The 19,058-nt window shown below is 42.0% G+C and overlaps 1 protein-coding gene across 6 annotated transcripts in view; it reads left to right on the top strand.

The window, feature by feature from the left end:
* SLF1 (SMC5-SMC6 complex localization factor 1) overlaps positions 1–19,058 on the top strand; it is a 130,855-nt gene that overhangs the window by 39,013 nt on the left and 72,784 nt on the right. For all 6 annotated transcript variants that reach the window (XM_056538098.1, XM_056538130.1, XM_056538139.1 and 3 more), the window contains one exon: positions 4,721–4,964. In XM_056538098.1, the coding sequence (XP_056394073.1) occupies positions 4,721–4,964 (244 nt within the window). The remainder of the gene's footprint in view (positions 1–4,720; positions 4,965–19,058) is intronic.

Raw genomic sequence — 19,058 nt, 5'->3', positions numbered from 1 at the left:
CCTTTGATTCGGTTGAGTGGTGCTTTATTTGGTGCCTGATGCGAATCCTCTGCTTCGGACCTGTTTTTAGGAAATGGGTTTGTTTGCTGTACGACTCCCCTAGGGCCCGAGTGTGCACCAATTTGGAGATCTCTGGATCGTTTCAGCTGGGCAGGGGCACTAGGCAAGGGTGCCCCCTATCTCCCATTGTTTGCTTTAGCTGTAGAACCCCTGGTGGCGGCAGTTAGCTCCTCTACCTCTATTAAGGGAATCACTAGGGGTTCCCTGACTGAGAAGATATCTCTGTATGCCGACGATACCTTAGTCTATTTAGCTGATGTGGAGGGCTCCCTAAATGCCCTGTTTGGTCTTTTGCAGAGCTTTGGGGAGGTCTCTGATCTGAAGGTTAATTGGGCCAAATCATCCATAATGTCCTTGTCCCAGGTAGGGGTTTTACCTTCTGTATTACCTAGTGGGTTGCAGGTGGTGTCCTGCTTTATATATTTGGGAGTGGAGGTGTCGCCTAATAACTCTGAGTTTATGGCCCTTAATTTAGATCCTTTTCTTAGTAATACACTTCTGCGTTTGCAGGCATGGGACTCCTTATCCTTAGCAGGTAGGGTTAACATTTTCAAAATGATTTTTCATCCCAAGTTCTTGTACCTTTTTCATTTGTCACCTATTATTCCTCCCAAGGTTTTTTTTGTTAAACTTAACCAGGCTCTGAGATCCTTCTACTGGTAGAATAAACCTCCAAGGTTGGGACAGGCACTGCTCCAGGTGCCTAAGCAACGGGGGGGACTAGCCGCTTCTTATATGCATAATTACTTTTTAGCTTCACAGCTGGTGTACGCGGCCTGGTGGATTGACCTGGACCTCTCCAATGCCTTCAAGGCCTTGGCGGGTGCTCTCATGGGTTCTTATGAGACGCTGACTAATGCATTATACAGGTATGTTCCCTCTCTGTCTTTGCCAGCTCCTATTAAGACGGTGGCTGCGGTCTGGTCGGTGATTTCTGGGCGCTTCCCTCAGCTGGTGGTTTCTCCTAAAGCACCCCTGTGGAGTAACCCGCATTTGGAACACCTACAGGAGTTGGAGGTGGCCGGATTTTGGAGCTCCCAGGGAATCAAATTTGCCATGCAGTTTGGAGATGACTGTGTCTTTCCTTTATTTGCTGAAGTTAGAGAATGTTTTCATGTCTCTCAGAATGCCCACTTTTGGTAGCTTCAGTTGTGACATGCGGTCTCTGCACAGTTTGGTTCAATGGAGGTTACCCCTGTGTTTACTGAATTGGAGCAGCTTCTGGGGACCACCGACCTGGCTAGACCACTTACCCAAAGTTATGCTTTATTACAATCAGTGGGTGCTGACCAGTTTGCTGTGGCACAGCTGAAGTGGGTTGAGGATATTCCCAGTCTTTGTGGAAGGAGTTAGTTAAGACATATTACCCTACGGTAGTTAGCGCCCGAGATTTGCTCATTCAATCCAGGTTTTTCCTTTGTCGGTATTATACTCGTGTTGGACTACTTCGGATGGGGGTCTCGGGGTCAGATGTCTGTTTTAGGTGTGGGAGGTAGAGGGGCATCTTTCTACATGCGGTTTGGACTTGCTTTTGTGTTGTGCCCTTTTGGAGAGAAGTGATGACATTCTTGTCTGATCACTTAGAATTCCCTTTTATTTTGACACCAGAAGTGTGTTTGCTGGGAGTTATTAATGGGTTAGAGACGGGCTCTTATAGACACATTGATCCGTTTCCTTTTGGTTTGTGCGCACAAGGTTCTAGTGATGGCCTGGAAGGACGTATCCTCCGCCCTCTATCCCGTGGATAGCCTTAGTTAACAAATATGTTCCCTTATATCATGCCCTTTATGGAAGTCGGAAATGCCCGAAAAATTTGATAAGGTCTGGGTACTATGGTTGTTGTTGGATGTTTCTACTGATCCTCCTCTTTGTGGGCCCTCTCAGACTTAGGGTGGTTGTATGGGAAACTGGGGAGCTCCTAGGGTATGTTTGGATGTGTGTGTGTGTGAATTGTATTGTCTGTAGTGTGGTCTTACTGTGTTGATGTTCTGGGTGGGATTACCCTTCCCTCTTGTACTTATATCCATTTAATTCTTTGTACATCTGATCCTTTGGAGTGAAAGTATTGGGGTGCGGGTGGGGAGGGTCTACCGGAACTGTATATGTGTGTGTGTGTGTGTGTGTATATATGTATATATATATATATATATATATATATATATATATATATATATATATATAAATAAAAATATGATAAATAAAAATTTGCATCTGCTACAAGCTGATCTGCTGGATCTCACAAATCAACATCATTTAATCTCTACACCAAATGTGAACTGGTTGCAGCGAGAATTGCTGAAAGGTAATTTCCGCTGCAAACAATGTTCTTTTTGCAAATATTTAGAGACGTCCCTTTGCATACAGTTAGGTATAGCCATATGATTAATGACTTTATGACATGTAGATCAGATTTAATCATTTATGCCAACATCTGTCCCTGTATGTTATTTTATATTGGAAAAACCATACTCCCTCTTTCTCATAGGGTACGGGAGCACTTTTACTCCATATGCACGGGGAATGGATCCCCTCCCTTTATTTTACATATGAAGGACAAACCTGATGGGGACATAACTGGAGTTCGGTTCCTAGGATTGCAGCAAATTGATAATTTAGACTGCAGTTTGGACAGGCACACAAGATTATTGGATTATCGGGATGGGAGCCACTGGCCGTTTAGGCTTGAATATCAGGAATGACCTGTCAGCCTTCCTGTGAATCTGTATGTTTTTATGATCAATTATGTTTTTTTTTTGCATTTTGTATTTATTATATGTCACTTTTGGCTCTTTTTTCATGTATTTGTAAATGGACTACCTTGTATGTGTGCACTAAGGGTTACAGGGTTGTACTGCCCTCCTTCCCATCTTACCTTGATAAAGCGTCATAGTGACGTGAGACAAGTGCCCTGTTGGTCTAGTGCATCCTCGTGTATACCCCCCTCCAAGCAATAAAGCAGCAAGTGATTACAAGAAGCGTCCTGGGTGCCGTGCCATTTCTCTTCTACAAGGCAATGTTCATACACCTTACTATCGGACGCTGGCACCAGACAGTCTGCTGAGCGACTCTCATCTGTGGCCATTTTCTGTAGAAGAGCCAGTTCATATTACAACTGGTGGAGTGGTGCTGACTCTAATTCTTATTGATTGTAAATAGGCATTGGAGTATATACAGTAGTGCGATCCTCCTGTGAAAAATAGTATGCAGAAGCTGCCGATGATGGAGAAAGTTAGTTCCGTATATTCCTGCAAAGGGAAATGTTAGGGGACTGTGTCTCTGCTCACCCAGTGGCAATCTTCTTTTGTCCGGTCTGTTTCTCTGACTCCTGTGCTCTATGCGTCCCGTCGGTAAGGCAAGCTGTCTCTAGCTGTGAATGTATGGGGATGTGCGGCATCCTGGGATCTTCTGCGGCCACCCGAGTGTGTTAAATGGTGTGCATCGGGTGAGCTGGTGATATGTAAGCTGTCTGCGCTGAGAAGTGTGATCATGGAAGAGCCTCTGGAAGTGTGTGCCACAATGTAAGAGCAAATAGTGGGGTTCAAGTCTGGGCTAGACGCGTTTCAGGAGGGCTCCTCCTTTCCTCAGTAGCTTCCTCTCTCCTCCCTTTTGTCAATTCTCAACTGTAACCCCTTTTTCCATTTTCCTATTTTCTACAAATTAATTTTTTTCCTGATCATCCCAACATAGGAAGTACTTGAGGATATTTTTGCCTTGCATTTCTAATATGCTTAAAGGAGATGTCCGGCGCAGACTTTTTCTATTCTGTCCGGCCCGGGCTGCAAAAAAAGACAAAACAAACTTTCACTTACCTCCCATATGTTTTCCTGGAGCTCCGCAACAGCTGATCGGTCGGCCAGGCTGTTTACTTCCTACTTCATTTAGCCCGGTACGTCACACGGCGCTTCAGCCTATCACTGGGCGCAGCGATGTCCTGCATCGGCCGGTGATAGGCTGAAGCGCCATGTGACGTACCAGGCTAAAGGAAGTAGGAAGTAAACAGCCTGGCCGACTAATCAGCTGTTGCGGAGCTTTGAGAGAACATATGGAGGCAAGTGAAAGTTTGTTTTGTCTTTTTTTGCAGCCCGGGCAGGACAGAATAGAAAAAGTCTGCGCCGGACATCTCCAGTGCGCCATTCAGACTCCAAAATAGGGGGCTCTGGACTCCTATTCTAGTAGACGTTGTGGGTCTCATCGGTCACACATCTGTTATACACCCTTTGGATAGTGGTTCAATATTTTCCATGACATAAAAATGTAGGCTCAGTTTTATATTAGAAAACTGCATATACAATATTTTACTGATGTATAAACATGTGATGAGAATTGGTATCTATATGAGCCATAGTAATCTGATAATGAAGAAGTTTAAGTTCTCCATGGCTTCCCTGCAGTCAGCGTAAGACTTACAAATTGGCTACTTACCAAGAAGATATATTGATCTAAAAACTTATTTCGCCCTGAGTTTTTTATTTTTATTTGAATGGTATTTTTGGTGTTTATTTTAATTCTTAATTAACTTCTTCTCTAAGGTCAACCCCAAATAAACAAGAGATGCCCATGTTCTGTAATTGCCGAGATTTAATTGGTGTTTTGATCGTCCCTTTTATTAACTATGTGCACCCACTTTTTTTTCTTGGCTCACAATTCATTTACTTTCCAGGAAAGTGGGTACTGACTAAAGAGTACGTAATTAACAGTGCAGAAAGCGGCAGATGGCTGGATGAGATGACTTTCGAATGGGGATATAAAATGGAAAAAGACACCCATTATTCACCTCAGATGCAATCTGCACCGAAAAGATGGCGCGAACACCTGACACACACTGGTGCTCTAGGGGCTTTCAGCAGATGGAAAGTGACCCTTCTTATTGAGGAAGCTGATAAAGAAAGGGAGGCTATTTTAAGGTAGGACATAATGCTGTTTTTTTTTTTTTTTAAACCAGATGATAAAAGATCTCTTCCACTCATTTCTTAAAGCAGCCTTTACTTTTTCTTTAAATCTTTTATGTTTTTTTTTATTTTAATTTCTCTCTATCTATAAATGCTACATCAGCTGTCTGATTATTCATTGTCTGGTTTGTAATATGACATAGGCTGTGAATGAGAAAGTGATTCTAGAATACAAAGAAAAATACTCTTGCTGTAACTAATAAGCAATGTAGCAAACATAATGTTGAAAACCTATAGACAGAAGCCATTTACAGTATCTTACATAAGTAAGTACACCCCTCACATTTTTGTAAATATTTTATTATATCTTTTCATGTGACAACACTGAAGAAATTACATTCTGGTACAATGTAAAGTAGTTAGTGCACAGCCTGTATAACAGTGTTCAATATTTTCATGTGCATCATCTTTAAAAGAGGCTTCTAATGCAGTATGCAATGTATGGTCTAAGCACTGACAAGCTGATCCTTTCAAACTTCTGCAGCAAGGCTGGCAGCACTCATTTGTCTATTTCCCAAAGACCACCTCTGGATATGATGCTGAGCATGTGCACTCAGTTTCTTTGGTCGACTATGGCGAGCCTGTTCTGAGTGGAACTTGTCCTGTGAATCCGCTTTATGGTCTTTGCAATCTTCTTATAGCCTAGGCCATCATTATGTACACCTATAATTGTTTTTTTTTCTTCAGATCATCAGAGAGTTCTTCGCAATATGCCATATTAAAACTTTCAGTGACCAGTATTAGAGAGTGTGAGAGCAATAACATGAAATTAAGACACCTTCTCCCCATTCACACCTGAGTCATTGTATCACTGGTGAGTCACATGACGCAGTGGAGGGAAAATGGATCATTAGGCCCAATTTGGACATTTTCACTTAGAAGTGTACTCTCTTTTGTTGCTAAGGTTTAGACATTAATGACTGTGTTGTTATTTTAACGGGAAACACGCACTGACGTGAGAAACAGCTGTCGCTGATTAGCCTCCTCCCGTTTGCTCTGAGCAGCTCCCTGCTGCGTGTATGTTTTTACTGCAAGACTCGGAATTATGTTTGAAGACTTATCTACAGTGGAGAGTTGCCGTTTGCTTTTTCCTTCTCTTGGACACAACATTGAACATTGCTATAAAGGCTATGTACTCACTACTTTACATTGAATCAGAGTGATAAGTGAGGGGTGTACTCACTTATGTAAAATACTATATATAATATTCAACAAATGGAACTTTAAGTTGAATATATAATTTAAAAAACAGTTTTTGATGTGATAATAGCAAATCACTGAAAGTTTTCAGGGAAAGTTAACTTGGGATGCGAGCTTGTGTATTTTGGCCACAATTTAAAATATCACGTCATGTTTAAGATGACGGAGGACCGCCATTTGTTTATTCAGGGAATGTAACCCTGGGAGGTAACATTCCAGGGAGGTTTGGAATGAAGAAAAAGGGCAGGGTCCAGCTCCCAGGAAAAAACGAATAAAATCCAAAAATTTTAATTCAAGCCATTAAAAAGTGAGTGAACAAAAAAAGGGGGGAATAAAATCGTAGCAGAAACGCTGACGCGTTTCGGACTATATAGTCCTTAATCATGGCATGTTACAGTGGGCTACATGCATCCTAGGATGCATGTAGCCCACTGTAACATGCCATGATTAAAGGGGTACTCCGGTGAAAACCTTTTTTCTTTTAAATCAACTGGTGCCAGAAAGTTAAACATATTTGTAAATGACTTCTATTAAAAAATCTTAATCCTTCCTTTACTTATTAGCTGCTGAATACTACAGAGGAAATTCTTTTCTTTTTGGAATTCTCTCTGATGACATCACAAGCACAGTTCTCTCTGCTGATGTCATTATAATAATAATAACAATAACTCTTTATTTATTGTTGTCCTTAGTGGGATTTGAACCCAAGGCCCCAGCACTGCAAGGCACCAGTGCTAACCCCTGAGCCACCATGCTGCCCTCAGCATACATCTGCTATGCATGGTTGCTAAAATGGACAGAGATGTCAGCAGAGAACACTGTGGTCGTGATGTCATCAGTGTTCCAAAAAGAAAGGAATTTCTTCTGTAGCATTCAGCAGCTACTAAGTACTGGAAGGATTAAGATTTTTTAATAGAAGTAATTTACAAATATGTTTAACTTTCTGGCACCAGTTGATTTAAAAGAAAAAAGGTTTTCACCGGAGTACCCCTTTAACCCCTTAAGGACTCAGCCCATTTTGGCCTTAAGGACTCAGACAATTTAATTTTTACGTTTTCATTTTTTCCTCCTCGCCTTCTAAAAATCATAACTCTTTTATATTTTCATCCACAGACTAGTATGAGGGCTTGTTTTTTGCGCGACCAGTTGTCCTTTGTAATGACATCACTCATTATATCATAAAATGTATGGCGCAACCAAAAAACACTATTTTTGTGCGGAAACGAAAAACGCAATTTTGCTAATTTTGGAAGGTTTTGTTTTCACGCCGTACAATTTCTGGTAAAAATGACATGTGTTCTTTATTCTGAGGGTCAATACGATTAAAATGATACCCATTATTATATACTTTTATATTATTGTTGCGCTTAAAAAAAATCACAAACTTTTTAACCAAATTAGTACGTTTATAATCCCTTTATTTTGATGACCTATAACTTTTTTATTTTTCCGTATAAGCGGCGGTATGGGGGCTCATTTTTTGCGCCATGATCTGTACTTTTTTTTGATACCACATTTGCATAAAAAAAACTTTTAATACATTTTTTATAATTTTTTTTTTAATAAAATGTATTAAAAAAAGTAGGAATTTTGGACTTTTTAAATTTTTTTTCGTTCACGCCGTTCACCATACGGGATCATTAACATTTTATTTTAATAGTTCGGACATTTACGCATGCGGCGATACCAAATATGTCTATAAAAAATGTTTTTTACGCTTTTTGGGGGTAAAATAGGAAAAAACGGAAGTTTTACTTTTTTATTGGGGGAGGGGATTTTTCACTTTTTTTTTACTTTTACTTTTACATTTTTTTACATTTTTTTTTACACTTGAATAGTCCCCATAGGGGACTATTCATAGCAATACCATGATTGCTAATACTGATCTGTTCTATGTATAGGACATAGAACAGATCAGTATTATCGGTCATCTCCTGCTCTGGTCTGCTCGATCACAGACCAGAGCAGGAGACGCCGGGAGCCGCACGGAGGAAGGAGAGGGGACCTCCGTGCGGCGTTATGAATGATCGGATCCCCGCAGCAGCGCTGCGGGCGATCCGATCGTTCATTTTAATCGCGAACTGCCGCAGATGCCGGGATCTGTATTGATCCCGGCACCTGAGGGGTTAATGGCGGACGCCCGCGAGATCGCGGGCGTCGGCCATTGCCGGCGGGTCCCTGGCTGCAATCAGCAGCCGGGATCAGCCGCGCATGACACGCGCATCGCTCCGATGCCCGCGGTTATGCTTAGGACGTAAATGTACGTCCTGGTGCGTTACGTACCACCTCACCAGGACGTACATTTACGTCCTGCGTCCTTAAGGGGTTAAGGACTATATAGTCCGAAACGCGTCGGCGTTTCTGCTACGATTTTATTCCCCCCCCTTTTTTTGTTCACTCACTTTTTAATGGCTTGAATTAAAATTTTTGGATTTTATTTGTTTTTCCTGGGAGCTGGACCCTGCCCTTTTTCTTCATTCCAAGTCTTCACTCCAAGGATGCGGTTGGATGTGGTCTGTGTGTCCTACCTATACTTGAAAACCTCCTCTTCCTAAGAACTTACATGGTGGTGAGCTGGTTTTCCTCTTTCATAGACTTTTTGTTATATTCCAGGGAGGTATATTTATAGTCAGATGACATAGGAAATGGTGGTGAAGTCAGGCCCTTGTTGTCCACTGTGATGTATGACAAGTCAATAAGGCTGGGTTAACCTATTTCCATCTCAGTGAACCCAGCCTACAACTCACCAAAAGTTATGCATGACAAAAGTGCATCAGTTGGCATCAATTCTTTAGGCTCCTGCACCCATTAGTTGTGCATACCAGACAGGGGAACGCAGCAAGATGCATGGGATCAGCTCTACCCTCAGTTTTCGTCCAGTACTTTTTCTACTGCGCCGGAGTGAAACGCTGCTCGGCGTATGTGAAGGCGGCCTATGAACAGCAAACATTTCCACGCACAAAAATAGCAACAATGAACATAAAAAACAAAGGCCCATAAAGCCAAAGAGGTCATCAAAAGTAAGGAGTAACATAAATGATGTGAAACACCATAATACAGACTCCTTTTCACACATTTGGTGGAGGCTCGCCGTCTTTGCCCACTATTATGGACATTTATCAACAGGTTTAGTCAGGTTTTCTTTACTATAATTGTCGCAAAATTGTCGCAACTGCGACTGCGTGATTTTTCGTGCAACATTTTGACTGGAAAGCGAGAAAAGCAAGTTTTCCAAAAATTAACTACGTAGTAATAATTTTAAAATGGACTACGGGTAGTCAGGTATTTATTAACTGCGACAGTCGCAACTGCGCAAAAAAAAATCGCAACAGGGTTAAAAATTGACTAAATTTACTCCAGCTCAAACATGGAGCAGAAAAAGCTACTACCAAAGTAAAAAAGGAAAAATTGCTTACGTGAAATAAAATTATCAACAGGCTGAAACCAGTTGATAAATCAGTCACACATAAGCAAAAAAAAAGTAAGGAAAAAATGACAAAAAAAAAAGAATACATAAGCAAACATTGATAAATGTCCCTCTATGAGAATACCGATAAAGCATAAGCTAGGTTACATCCATGCCTGCATCTAGAGCCCCACCTAGACCCAACATAACATCCATGTATTCCAGGTACATGGATTATTTAGACAAGTAGCTATGGATACTGACTAAAAGGTGAAGGGGGGGAAAAGGGTGAGAACATGAGTTAGGGAGGGAAGGTGAGAATGGAAGATGGTAGGAGAGGGGGAAAACAAGCAAAGGAAAAGAGCAGATTTAATGCAGGTCAGTATTACTATTCCATCATAGTAACAGGGAAAAAAATAAAATCAGGCAGTAAGATAAGTGGTTAAGCCCGCAGGGCTGTGTTTGTGGGAGGGGCATGGGCCTATATGATACCCACAATCCCCTTCCTCGGGGCGTGTCTTGCGTTCATGATGTTCTGTTAACAGAAGCACTGCTACTAGCTCAGATGACAGGAGGTCTTCGCGTTCGTTGTTTGGTACAAAATTGTCGAGTCAGCAAGGATACGTGAGTGCCGGTACCCTGTTAAAACGGGTTAACGGCTTGGTTAATTTCAGCCTTCCCTGGCATTTGTCTGCCTGCCGTGGCATTACTGTATACGGTCATGTTTAAGTGCGGTGATCGGTGGTGTTAAACTGCTTACACGGCCAATTCAGCGCTGGCTAGCCACTGCACTGGAAAACGTTACATCATCGTTCATACTTCTGTTATGTTTGTTGCCATATTACTTTCAACTGTGGCACCGGATCCGCCCTCTTTCAGCTCCGCTCTGGTCTGGGTTGCAGCGGACCGTAGCTGCAGTCGGATTGGAGCTTGATGTGTGCCGGAGGCAGTGGGCGGAGGTTTCACTGTCTTGCGCCTGCAGGTTGGGGGGGGTCTGGCCGCAGGTACGCTGTGAGTGCAGGTCAGCCTGCTCTTGCTGCGTACCTGAGGCATAACATGTCACTGTGTGATGTATTTCCTTTCTCTTATGCAGTGGCAGAGCAGAGGGAATTTCAAACGGGTTGTTAGTCAGAGCTGGCTATGTGCAGAGCTTGCTGGGCGCAGCTGAGGTATTCATCCCAGGGGATAGGGCTCATCAGAATGCAGCACTGGGCCAGCATGCAGGAAACAACTGAGTAATTGGTGCTAGTTGGAAATCACAGGTGTTGGGCGTACATCATTCTCCCATTACTGCTGGCTTTTCAGTTTCTCTGTTTGCAATTCTGGGGTCACAAGGGGTCAGTTTGTCACAAGAAGTTTTTAGATTATATTGGTAGTCATATCTCAGCTCCAGCAGATGATGAGCTCCATGCTGTCTCCTATGGCAGAATTTAAGAGCAGATTTGAATCTCTGGAAAGGGATAAGTCTGCCCTCATACTGTGCCTTTGGTGTCTGAAGAAAACAAACAAAAAAATAACAATAGTTTCTGTGCCAGCAGTCCAGGAGGTTGTGAGTCCACCCTGTGTGCCTGCAGCTTCCACTTCAAGTGCTCCAATCACAGGTACGGTTGCAGAGCATTTGAGCGTTGCACCTGCATTCTTTGTGCCTTCTAGTATATGGAAGGATATCAAAGTTCAAACGCTGATTTTTGTGGTGAGGACGTAGAAGAGGTTTTCTTCTGATGACTCTTCCATGAAAACCATATTTGTACAAGTATCTCTTTATAGTGGAATAGTGTACCACAACTCCAGTGTCTGCTAGATCTTTCTGGAGGGATTGTGCAGTCAAATGTGGGTTTTGAATAGTTTTTCTCACAATCCTGTGAGCTGTTCAGTCTGATATTTTTCTTGGTCTTCCAGATCTTGCTTTAACTTCCACTGTTCCTGATGACTGCCATTTCTTAATTAAATTCCAAACAGAGGATATTGACATCTGAAAACGTTTTGCTATCTTCTTATAGCCTTCTCCAGCTTTGTGAGCGTCAACTATTTTCAGTTTCAGATTTCTAGACAACTGCTTAGAAGAACCCATGGTGCTGATTGTTGGGGCAAGGTCAGATGAGTCTGGGCATTTAAAACCTTTTAGATTGACATCTCCTGGTCTTCCGAGATGATGATGATTCCATGACACTGGCAGGTCTCAGCTTTGCAAAGGGGGCAGTGCATGCTATAAATTCTGCAGGATGCCCAAAATTTTGCAGATGCCATTTTTTTGCTTTCTGTTATTTTGAAAGTGTAAATGATGGAATCTAACTTTTGTTGACATATTCTAAGAATGTCTAATCTGTAATTTGATGCCTTTTGGAGATTTTTTTCCATCTTTCCATGGCATCTTTATGCACATTGATATACATTTTTACCTGGGGTGCCCAAACTTTTGATCCCCACTGTATAGTCATGGCCGTAAATGTTGGCACCCCTCAAATATTTCCAGAAAATGAAGTATTTCTCACAGAAAAGGATTGCAGTAACACATATTTTGCTATATACATGTTTATTCCCGTTTGTGTGTATTGGAACAAAACCAAAAAAGGAGGAAAAAAATCAAATTGGACATAACTCCAAAAATGGGCTGGACAAAATTATTGGCGCTATTGAAGTCATAGCCCCGCACCCTCATGATGCCACGCCCCGCCCCCTCAATGCAAGTTTATGGGAGGGGGTTTGACGGCCGTCATGCCCCCTCCCATAGACTTGCATTGAGGGGGTGAGGGGTGACATCATGAGGGGGTGGGGCTATGATGTCACAAGCTCCCCGCGCCGGTTCCAGCATTCGGAACAGTTTGTTCCAAATGCTGAACAGCGGAGTACCCCTTTAACTTAATATTTGGTTGCACACCCTTTGGAAAAAATAACTGAAATCAGTCGCTTCCTAAAACCATCAATAAGCTTCTTAAACCTCTCAGCTGGAATGTTTGACCGCTCTTCCTTTGCAAACTGCTTCAGGTTTCTCTTATTGCAAGAGTGCCTTTTTCCCCAACAGCAATTTTAAGATCTCTCCACAGGTGTTCAATGGGATTTAGATCTTGACTCATTGCTGGCCACTTCAGAACTCTCCAGCGCTTTGTTGCCATCCATTTCTGGGTGCTTTTTGACCAAGATATCGGACACAAACCCAGCTTTCTGACACTGGGCTCTACAGTGCGACCCAATATTCATTGGTAATCCTCAGATTTTATGAGGCAGCAAAACAACCCCAAAAACATAATTGAACCTTCACCATGTTTCACTCTAGGTACTGGGTTCTTTTCTTTGTAGGCATCATTCCATTTTCGGTGTACAGTAGAATGATGTGCTTTACCAAAAAGCTCTCTTGGTCTCATCTGTCCACAAGATGTTTTCCCAGAAGGATTTTGGCTTACTCAAGTTCAAAATGTAGTCTTGCTTTTTTATGTCTCTATGTCAGCAGTGGGGTCCTCCTGGGTCTCATGCCATAGCGTTTAATTTCATTTAAATGTTCGCACTGAGCCTGCAGGACAGCTTGAATATCTTTGGAATTTGTTTGGGGCTGCTTATTTACCATCCGGACTACCTGCATTGACACCTTTCATCAATTTTTCTCTTCCGTTTACACCCAGGGAGATTAGCTACAGTGCCATGGGTTGCAAACTTCTTGATAATGTTGCGCACTGTGGACAAATGCAAATCTAGATCTCTGGAGATGGACTTGTAACCTTGAGATTGTTGATATTTTTCCACAAGTCCTCAGACAGTTCTCTTCTCCCCTTTCTGTTGTCCATGCTTAGTGTGGCACACAGACACAGAATGCAAAGACTAAGTGAACTTCTCTGCTTTCAGGTGTGAGTTTTATATTGCCCACACCAGTTACTTGCACCAGGTGAGTTTAAAGGAGCATCACATGCTTGAAACAATCTTATTTTTCCACAATTTTGAAAGAGTGACAATAATTCTGTCCAGCCCATTTTTGGAGTTTGGTGGGACATTATGTCCAATTAGCTTTTTTTTTTCCTCCTTTTTTTTTTTTTGGTTTAGTTCCAATATACAAAGGGAATAAATATATGTATAGCAAAACGTGTTAATGCAATATATATATATATATATATATATATATATATATATAATTAGTGTGTTGTTGCTATGCACAAAGTCGATAAAAAAAAATATATATATATATATATACATACATACATACACACACAATTAGTGTGTTGTTGCTATGCACCAAGTCATCCATTGTCATCAGGTATCATCTCATTTATCAATGTTCACCGCAGTCGATAAATATAGATCGTTCCATCGGCAGCGTTAATATCCCTCATCATATCGGACAAGTTTCAGAGCAATAACACATACTCATTGGTGGTATACGTTTTTAAAACTTTCATACCAAGCATGCATTCAGGTGGGAGTCATTTGCACCATTTTGCACCTATCGTTCACATAGTAGTATAGGTAACTTACTCATCATACCTGACACATCTTCAGGTGGAACTTGCATCATATTGTTACTTACACGTCCTCAGAGCAATATCGCTCATGCAATTGTAAGTGACTTGCCCATCATACCTGACGGGTCTTCAGGAGGAAGTTAATTGCATCATATTGTTACTGACACGTCTTCAGAGCAATATCGCTTATGCAGTTGTAGCAGAAGTGACTTGCCCATCATACCTGACTCCTCTTCAGGTGGAAGTTACTTGCACCATATTGTTACTGACACATCATCAGAGCAATATCTCATAGGTTTTGACACATTCATTGCTTTTGCATAGTCATTAAAAATAAATTAATTAATAATAATAATTAAAAAACCTATTTCTACTCAACACTCATTCCAGGCAAACATTACTTGTTTCACTCTTACGTTCCTAGAATGGCACTCTCAACTTCAGTCTCAGCCCTGTTTTAATCTCATTTCTGACGAGGGTAGTTTCTTTACACAACAATAATTTGTACATAAGTTCACAATATTTTATATTTTAGTAATCTTCAGTTCAATTTTTTCAGGGCATAGCTCTTGGTGACGTTGCTTTTCAGTAAAGTCAGTAACAGGTTGTCGGTCAGCAAGTCTCATGCTTCAGATATGGATGAGGCTCTATCGATTCCGGAGACTCCGTCAAGGGCTTCGGACAGAGGCAGTGCCTCTTCATAGCACATATGGAAAATTCCTAAAATCATGGAGGAGTTGCGCAGAAGGGGAGTTCCTTTTGCGGCAACAGCTGGGAAGGCCAAGCTATACAAATTACTGATGGAACAACCTCTTTTTGGCCCCAGTGGGATTACCAAGCCCGTGGGTGGAGAGTGTACACAGCTTGGTTATAGGAGTCATCATAGCTCATACACGATGTACACTTAAAATAGCATAGATACCATCACTTCCCTTACTATAGCTTCATTCCATATACATGTCACTATAAGTACACATGCTAAGCATATTTCACTATAGGAGAGACAACACTGCATACGGTTCTCTAGTTGTTAACATGTACACTTTACCATATATGTACATGTTTCTGGATCACATGCAGGCAAAGTACACAATGTCATCACTAATGTAGGTATATATTTGCGTCATGCCATCATATAGATGCAATGTATGCATTTCTATTGTGTATGCTGGATAGATGTCATTATCATATATATCTATTTTTATATAGCAGCACAGGGCAGGTGGCACTGATATGTGTCATATGTTTAGGTTGCCATGTTTCAGGCTGTCGTCATTACTACGGTCATGTTTCCCCATGTATTCAGTGTTATCATGTTTTCCTAGGCTGTCACGATACTAGCACTATCACGTTTCGTGTACTCTGGTCTGGTGGGGTCTGCTAGGGTTAGGCTCTGCCATGTTTTTCAGGTTTCTATGGTAATATGTCCGCTATTTTTTATGTACTCAGGTTGTGTTTTCAGATGAAGATCATCACTAGTAAGTTTTGCATGCTTTAGGTCTGTCACGCCTTTCAAGCTGTCACCATAGTCAGTTCGGTTCGTTGCTCATTATCAGGTAATGTCTTGAACACTATGTCATAAGGAATGTAAGGACCAGGTATCGGTAAGTAAGTAGCTTGTTGTTTATATAGGTTTTGTGTGTGTTCTTTGTACACAGAGTAAAGCATGATCACCCCTTTCTAGGTCCTCAGTCAGGTTATTGCAGTTACACATTGTACTATGTCTGTCTAATCACGATAGTCTCCTGATCATATGCTTACACAAACACCGTCACATCTACAGGCACGATGATTATGCCAAGTCCTGTCGCGTCTACAGGTCATTAGATTCCTTCTGTAGTCATGTTGCAACTAGGGACAAGCTGCAATCCTCTGAGTTCCATATTACGGAATATGTTCAGAATGCATGGGTGATGTAATACTTTCGGCTCCCGCCATTTTGGTTCATATGGGAGCATGTCAGTATCACTTAAGAACTTGTCATAGGTAGACAAGGGTTCATGGTGCAGGTTCTAATCTTTCTTTTTACAATGCTTTTCTAAGGACCAGTAATTTTGTAAAAAAACATACTTATCTTAGCTAAAACATTGGGTTATAATCCTACTTCTCTTGCGGGGCATTCATTTCGATTTGGTGTCGCCTCAGCAACTTCACTGCACAAGGTTCCAGCGCATATCATCAAATAAATGGGTAGATGAAACTTGTCTTGTTATGTGAGATATGTTCCAAATCCTCGGCTTAAAATGTTGCAGGTGTTTAAGTTTTGGCAATGTAATTGTGGTATATCAAATAAATGTTTGTTATACCTACTTGTCTTGCTTTTTTCCCTCTATAGGCGTGCCCTTGTTCGCGGTTATGGCACACTTTAGCCACTTATTATGTATATGGTATTTATGTCTTATTGTAAGGTGGTTACAGGTAAGCAGTCACATTTTAAGCCCTGAGCACAAGTGTTTAACCCCTTAACGACGCAGGACGTATATTTACGTCCTGCGCCGGCTCCCGCGATATGAAGCGGGGTCGCGCTGCGACCCCGCATCACATCGCGTCGGTCCCAGTGCTCATGAATTGCCGGGACCCGCGGCTAATACCACACATCGCCGATTGCGGCAATGTGCAGTATTAACCCTTTAGAAGCGGCGGTCAAAGCTGACCGCCGCTGTGAAAGTGAAACTATTCAGCTAGTCAGTCGGGCTGTTCGGGACCGCCGCGGTGAAATCACGGTGTCCCGAACAGCTTACAGGACACCGGGAGGGCCCTTACCTGTCTCCTCGGTGTCCGATCGACGAATGACTGCTCCGTGCCTGAGATCCAGGCAGGAGCAGTCAAGCGCCGATAACACTGATCACAGGCGTGTTAATACACACCAGTGATCTGTGTAAGAGATCAGTGTGTGCAGTGTTATAGGTCCCTATGGGACCTATAACACTGCAAGAAAAAAAAAGTGTTAATAAAGGTCATTTAACCCCTTCCCTAATAAAAGTTTTAATCACCCCCCTTTCCCATAAAAAAAAAATAAAAGTGTAAATAAAAATAAACATATGTGGTATCACCGTGATTTCTGCGTGCGTAAATGTCCGAACTATAAAAATATATAATTAATTAAACTGCACGGTCAATGGCGTACACGTAAAAAAATTCCAAAGTCCAAAAAAGCGTATTTTGGTCACTTTTTATACCATTAAAAAATGAATAAAAAGTGACAATATCCAACCTATGTAAGTAGGGTATCACTTTAACTGTATGGACCTACAGAATAATAAGGTGTAATTTTTACTGAAATATGCACTGCGTAGAAACGGAAGCCCCCAAAAGTTACAAAATGGCGTTTTTTCTTCGATTTTTGTCGCACAATGATTTTTTTTTATTCCGTTTCGCCGTGAATTTTTGGGTAAAATGACTAATGTCACTGCAAAGTAGAATTGGCTACGCAAAAAATAAGCCATAATATGGATTGTTAGGTGGAAAATTGAAAGGGTTATGATTTTTAAAAGGTAAGGAGGAATAAACGAAAGTGCAAAAACTGAAAAACCCTGAGTCCTTAACCCCTTAAAGACCAAGGACGTACCGGTACGTCCTTGGTCCTGCTCTTCTGATATAACGCGGGGTTACACAGTAACCCCGCGTCATATCGCGGCGGGCCCGGTGTCATAGTGAAGCCGGGACCCGCCTCTAATAGCGCGCAGCGCCGATCGCGGCGCCGCGCGCTATTAACCCTTTAGCCGCGCGCTCAGAGCTGAGCCGCGCTGCTAAAAGTGAAAGTTCCCGGCTAGCTCAGTCGGGCTGTTCGGGATAGCCGCGGCTAATCGCGGCATCCCGAACAGCTGACAGGACAGCGGGAGGGCCCCTTCCTGCCTCCTCGCTGTCCGATCGCCGAATGACTGCTCAGTGCCTGAGATCCAGGCCTGAGCAGTCATGCGGCAGAATCGTTGATCACTGGTTTCTTATGAGAAACCAGTGATCAACATAGAAGATCAGTGTGTGCAGTGTTATAGGTCCCTATGGGACCTATAACACTGCAAAAAAAAAAGTGAATAAAGATCATTTAACTCCTCCCTTATTAAAAGTTTGAATCACCCCCCTTTTCCAATAAAAAAAAAAAAACTGTGTAAATAAAAATAAAAATAAACATATATGATATCACCGCGTGCGGAAATGTCCGAATTATAAAAATATATCATTAATTAAACCGCTAGGTCAATGGCGTGCGCGCAAAAAAATTCCAAATTCCAAAATAGTGCATTTTTGGTCACTTTTTATATCATTTAAAAATGAATAAAAAGCGATTAATAAGTCCTATCAATGCAAAAATGGTACCGTTAAAAACTTCAGATCACGGCGCAAAAAATGAGCCCTCATACCGCCTCATACACGGAAAAATAAAAAAGTTATAGGGGTCAGAAGATGACAATTTTAAACTTATTAATTTTCCTGCATGTAGTTATGATTTTTTCCAGAAGTCCGACAAAATCAAACCTATATAAGGCTGGGTCCACACTACGTTTTGTCCCATACGGGAGCGCATACGGCAGGGGGGAGCTAAAAGCTCGCGCTCCCATATGTGACCGTATGCGCTCCCGTATGCCATTCACTTCAATGAGCCGACCGGAGTGAAACGTTCGGTCCGGTCGGCTCATTTTTGCGCCGTATGCGCTTTTACAACCGGACCTAAAACCGTGGTTGACCACAGTTTTAGGTCCGGTTGTAAAAGCGCATACGGCGCAAAAATGAGCCGACCGGACCGAACGTTTCACTCCGGTCGGCTCATTGAAGTGAATGGCATACGGGAGCGCATACGGTCACATACGGGAGCACGAGCTTTTAGCTCCCCCCTGCCGTATGCGCTCCCGTATGGGACAAAACGTAGTGTGGACCCAGCCTAAGTAGGGTATCATTTTAATCGTATGGACCTACAGAATACATATCAGGTGTCATTTTTACCGAAAAATGTACTATGTAGAAACGGAAGCCCCCAAAAGTTACAAAACAGCGTTT

This window comes from Hyla sarda, chromosome 1 (genome assembly GCF_029499605.1).
Source record: "Hyla sarda isolate aHylSar1 chromosome 1, aHylSar1.hap1, whole genome shotgun sequence".
In the NCBI taxonomy this organism is placed as follows: domain Eukaryota; kingdom Metazoa; phylum Chordata; class Amphibia; order Anura; family Hylidae; genus Hyla; species Hyla sarda.
Note: the sequence above shows the minus strand (reverse complement) of the source record. Positions and strands in the feature narration are given on the sequence as shown.